The 723-nt window shown below is 61.8% G+C and overlaps 1 protein-coding gene across 1 annotated transcript in view; it reads left to right on the forward strand.

Annotated features, from left to right (window-relative positions):
* Positions 1–43: 43 nt before the first annotated feature.
* ETH_00038575 (uncharacterized protein) overlaps positions 44–723 on the forward strand; it is a gene marked incomplete at both ends in the record, with an annotated part of 1,424 nt that continues 744 nt past the window's right edge. Inside the window, 2 exons of the mRNA XM_013374891.1 lie at positions 44–186; positions 404–583. Of these exons, the coding sequence (XP_013230345.1) occupies positions 44–186; positions 404–583 (323 nt within the window). The remainder of the gene's footprint in view (positions 187–403; positions 584–723) is intronic.

The raw sequence follows: 723 nt of genomic DNA on the forward strand, positions 1-723 counted from the left end.
CCGCTGCTGCTGCTGCTGCTGCTGCTGCTGCTGCTGCGGGCAGGCAGAGCCGTACGCAGAAGGCGTGGCCTTCGCCATAGGCGAGGGGGGCCGGGAGTTCTTGAGGGCCTCTTTGCTGCACTTCACCGAAGGCCGCGCACTCCAGGGCGCCAGCGTCTCGCAGCTGCTGCGCCTGGCCCAGGCTTTGTCCGCACCAGCAACCTGCTGCTGCTGCTGCTGCTGCTGCTCGTGGTGCAGCTGCTGCTTCGTTTGCTGCTACTGCTGTTGCGTGTGGTGCTGCTGCAGCTGCTTGCGCTGCTGCTGCTTCCGCTGCTGCTGCGTGTGCCGCTGCTGCTACTGCGTGTGCTGCTGCTGCTGCTGCAGCTGGGTGTTGGGGCTTGCTGCTGCTGCGTGTTTGCTGCAGAGGGCTGTGGCCGCTGGTGCAGCGCATTCGTGCGGAGCGCGTCAGCGGCTGTCTTTCGGGTCTTCATTTGGCCTTTGCGAATTTCAAAGCTGCGCAGAGCCGCAGACGGCGGCGCAGCAGCAGCGCCTCGATGCACGTGATCCGCGACTCGGGGGGGCGGATCCTCAACATTATCTACGAGTAAGTCCTTTTATTTTGCATTTATTTAACAATAAATGAGTTTTGTTTTGTGTTTCGTGCTTAGTTTCACTAGTTAAGCGCTTCATTTGCGCGTTTCAGCTCTCACCCGGCGTCTTGGGCGGCGGTCGTCGGGGCCCGCG

Source organism: Eimeria tenella, genomic scaffold, assembly GCF_000499545.2.
Source record: "Eimeria tenella Houghton genomic scaffold, Eth_scaff2353, whole genome shotgun sequence".
NCBI lineage: Eukaryota > Apicomplexa > Conoidasida > Eucoccidiorida > Eimeriidae > Eimeria > Eimeria tenella.